The 4,656-nt window shown below is 45.3% G+C and overlaps 1 protein-coding gene across 1 annotated transcript; it reads left to right on the top strand.

Moving 5' to 3' along the window:
* Positions 1-3,546: 3,546 nt before the first annotated feature.
* npy8br (neuropeptide Y receptor Y8b) lies at positions 3,547-4,656 on the top strand (the record flags this gene model as incomplete). The annotated part of the gene is made up of 1 exon (XM_083644916.1): positions 3,547-4,656. The coding sequence occupies one exon, from the start codon at positions 3,547-3,549 to the stop codon at positions 4,654-4,656; it is 1,110 nt and encodes a 369-aa protein (XP_083501042.1).

Here is a 4,656-nt window from a genome sequence, read left to right on the forward strand (position 1 = left end):
CTTTTTTCCAGTGACTTTACAGTATTAATTAGGCCTATTGCCTTGGGAATTGTGGATTATGATAGCTGTAGCCTAATCACTCACATTTTTGATAGGCTATTTGACCTTAATTTGCAAACATCTGCAGGTAAGCCTGAGCCATTGCCCGAGCTGTCCTTGTCCAGCATCTGTCCAGATAAGACAGAGGGCAATGCATCACCTGAAGAAGCCAAGCTCTGCCATAAATAATGATCAGCATCAAGGCTGGAGGATGGATGGGCAGGACATGCAGGCCACTTTATAATATACCAAAAATCCAGACCGTTTTGATCTGGGTGACATCCAGGAAGGGTTGCACTGAAGCTTATATGCTGAACATTATGGGATGCAAAATCTGACCAGACTGTACCACATAAGAATTGATGTGGTACTACTCCCTCAGTTAGATTAAAGTAATTTACAGATTTTTAAAAAGTTTTGCTTTATGAATACTGTGGCAGTTCTTAAGGTCCTCAACCTTTTTTGGTTTCGGTGAACCCCTGGTTTGGTTCACGTTTGGACCGCGGACCCCCATTGGGATCTTCTATTTTGGGCCCAAAACGGAGAATGTTTTTAACTGTTACATGCATGGCCGTAACTAGCTATGAGGACGGGGAGGTCCGGACCTCCCCTAATATTTCAGAGAAAAAAAAAAAAAAAAAAAATTATTAAACAATCTGCATGGAAAAGCATGAAAAACACGGGATCGCTTTTATTTTTAAACGAAAGGCAGGTCAGGCAGGAAGTCATCTGACGCCGCGTCCGCGGTAACTTGATTCCGAGAGAGCAGCAGCATGGTGGTGAGTGATGACTGTCTGTCTGCCTGGCGAGATAATTGAAGGTGAGCGAGCTGCGAGACAGTGAGCGAGTGAACGACAGACAGTGAGTGACACTGACAGATTTTTTAGCAACAACCAAGAAAGTAAGTGTCTAGTCTGTCTCTTAAGTAATGTTACCTGTGTGACACGTTGGGATGCTACTGGCTAATCATGCATGATGCCAATTGCCAAGCTCCCGAAGTCAGGTATGCAGGTGGCTATATGCATGGTTTCAGTTTTATGACCCAATAAGTAACAAAAAGAGGTGGTGTAAAGTTAAAAACAACATAATATATTTTATTTTATTTTTCAATCGTTCCTATCAGGAATAAATAAATGTCCCTCTGTATGTTTTTTTTTATTATCGATGATGACTTTGTGTGTTGTGTACGGCTTGGGTTGTGTACCTGTGTTTGTAGGTGTCATTTTGATATGAATTTGGCTAAAACAGTTTGTGTTTGTTAGTTACAATTATGTTGACAGGAGAGCTGAGCAGGTGGTGACATGAAAGAGAATATACTGAATAATGACATCACAACAGTATAATCCTAATGTTGATTTAAAATGATATATTACTCTAAATATGGCTAAAAAAGGGGGAAAAAAACCCTCAAATTTTTTCCGGTGGCGCCCGCTGTCAGTAATTTTTTTATTTGCTCAGAAAGACAGTAAAACAAGACACAATAATAACGGTGTGGCCTCCCTGTGCAATCCTTGCTCACAATGTCTTCGCTCACTAATGACATCACTGATGACATCACTTACTGATGAAGACATTGGCTGCATCACTGATGACATCACAATTACTCAAGTGGCATCATTCACTGATGTGACATCGCTCACCTGTGGCATCTCTGATGGCATCACAACTACTCGAATAACATCACTGATGATGTCGCAATAGACCCTTTTCACGGGGGCCATTTTGTGTCGAAAAGGCAGAATAAACACAGGTGCAAGCAAAACACTAATGAGGGTTTCCAAATTCCAATCATGGAAGTTTGAAACCCTCATTAGTGTTTTGCTTGCACCTGTTTTTACCCTGCCTTTTCGACATAAAATGACCCCCGTGAGAAGGGTCTATTGCTTGAGTATGAATGTGATTTCATCAGTGATTTATGTCCTCATCGCTGTTCATGGCATCATCGATGATTTATGACCTCATTACTGCCTACGACATCATCAGTGATTTATGACATCATCTGTGTGACATCACTATAGTGACTCAGTGCCCTGGTGGTCCCCGAACTCCACGTTGAGAGCTTTTTTCCAAGTCTACTGTTATTTGCTTTTTGATTGGAAATGTATGTTTCATTATTACTTCGGTTTCTATTGTTAGTGTGCCGCCCTTTTCTTGTTGCTGCTGCTGCTGCTGCTGCTGCGTGTCTTCTGTTGTTGTTGTTGATGTTTTCTGTTAAAAAAAAATGTTAATGACAAAAAAGAATACTGTGGATCTGTTTGTAATCACATGAAACAAAACATTAGGACATTACCAGTGAAACACACAGCCATGAGCAACTGTTGCCATTACCTGCATTATCACTATGTGTGTTTTTTCCCCCAGTCCTCTATTCTGCTAGCATAGCCCTATGGCAGCAAACCTACTTTATGGGGCATTGATCCTAGTGCAAAACATCTTGGTTAATCAGTGCTATTTTCTTTGTTACACACACACACGCACACACACACACACACACACACACACACACACAAACATGCACACATGCATGCACACACGCGTACACACACTATCATGATTTACATGGTCTTGGTAATGAAAATGTATTTGTGTTTTCCAGAACATTAGTTTGTTGGAGGTTGTAGGACCATATGTGCTTATGTGCTTGGGAATGTGAAAAGCATTGTGAATGCCCAGTGACGATGAGAGGTGTCTGTTATGAATATGGACAAAAACACAACGCATTCCCGCTGTCAGAAGGGGCGAAAACAATGAGGGGGAATGATTGTCTCTGAAGGAGCAATCATTAACACCGTTATTGTGATGGGAATTTAAATCAGCTTGCCATTATAACGTCAAAGTCTGGATCTCTGCTGTTTCCTTGATGATACCATCATCATTTATTCTGATAGCCAATATTCAGGAAGATATTCAGGAAGATAGATGTTTTTCCACCACAGCCTCACGATATTTGCATCCCGGCATTTTCATTATTCTCTGTTTTGTAATATTCAATCCATTGTGGGTGTTTACACAGCTGTAATTGTAGCACGGAACACATTTCAGTACCAAACAGATATGGAATTACAGCCAAGAGCGTCGTGAATTAAAAACTGATCTTGCAGCAAGTGAACAGTCCTATCCATTTGCCCAAGAAGTAAGGGAGTAATGAGGAAATTAGTTCTTTTTATTTTCCCAGGGTGTGTGAGGGTAGATTTATTTTCCCGGCTGCAGCTTCCACGGTGCTTACATTTTAATTTGAGTGAAAAACCAAGCTGATATATGATTTTTCTAGAATCTATCACTTTAAAATCAGCTTTCCCTCACATGGAATTAATGAAGTTTACCTTTTTCTCTCTCTCTTCCTTCTTCTTTTGTCAGGCAGCAAACGAGGACTGCAATAAAACTGCCAAAGATAAAAGATGATGGAAACCTCTGAAAAACGTTATTATTCGTGAAATAACTACAGCAGGCGTGACGCGATTAAACAGTATACAATTAGATCCCAACCTATGAAATAAGTCCAGGAGCATGGAGCTGCAGCAGAAGACCAATCACACCCAGGCCTCGTGGAAAGAGATAGCTTGGGATTTGCCCGAGGTGTGCCCGCCCTCAGTGAGCGGGGCCACCTTCCTGATTGTGGCGTACAGCGCGGTGATCGCAGTGGGCGTCATCGGCAACGCTTGCCTGGTGTTTGTCATCACGCGGCAGAAGGAGATGCGCAACGTCACCAACATCTTCATCGCCAACTTGTCGTGCTCCGACATCCTCATGTGCATCGTGTGCCTGCCTGTCACCATCGTCTACACCCTGATGGACCACTGGATCCTGGGAGAGGCCCTCTGCAAGCTCACGCCCTTTGTCCAGTGCATATCGGTTACCGTCTCCATCTTCTCCCTCGTCCTCATTGCCATGGAGCGCTACCAGCTCATCATCCACCCCACCGGATGGAAGCCTGTGGTGGGACAGTCCTACTTGGCCGTGGCCGTCACCTGGGTGGTGGCCTGCTTAATCTCCCTGCCTTTCCTCTCGTTCAGCATCCTCACCAACCAGCCTTTCCAGAACCTGAGCATCCCCCTCAACGCACTGAACGACCGCTTCGTCTGCATGGAGTGCTGGCCGTCGGAACAGAAACGTCTGGCCTACACCACCTCCCTGCTCATGTTCCAGTACTTCCTCCCGCTCGCCCTCATCGTGGCCTGCTACCTGCGCATCTTCCTGCGCCTCAGGCGGAGGAGGGACATGGTGGACCGCGCCCGGCACTCCAGCCAAAAGAAGACCCAGGGCTCCAAGAGGATCAACGCCATGCTCGGCGCCATAGTGGCGCTGTTCGCCCTGTGCTGGCTCCCGCTCAACGTCTTCAACGCCGTGTTCGACTGGCACCACGAGGCCATCCCGCTCTGCCAGCACGACGCCATCTTCTCTGCCTGCCACCTCACCGCCATGGTCTCCACCTGCGTCAACCCCATCATCTACGGCTTCCTCAACAGCAACTTCCAGAAGCAGCTCAAGTCCACCCTGCTGCGCTGTCGCTGCTGGGGGGCGGTGGAGAGCTACGAGAGTTTCCCGCTGTCCATTGTCAGCACAGAGGTCACCAAGGGGTCGACCCTCAGCAAAGGGTCGACCAGCATCAACACTTAA

Source organism: Poromitra crassiceps, assembly GCF_964638095.1.
Source record: "Poromitra crassiceps genome assembly, chromosome: 10".
Taxonomy (NCBI): domain Eukaryota; kingdom Metazoa; phylum Chordata; class Actinopteri; order Beryciformes; family Melamphaidae; genus Poromitra; species Poromitra crassiceps.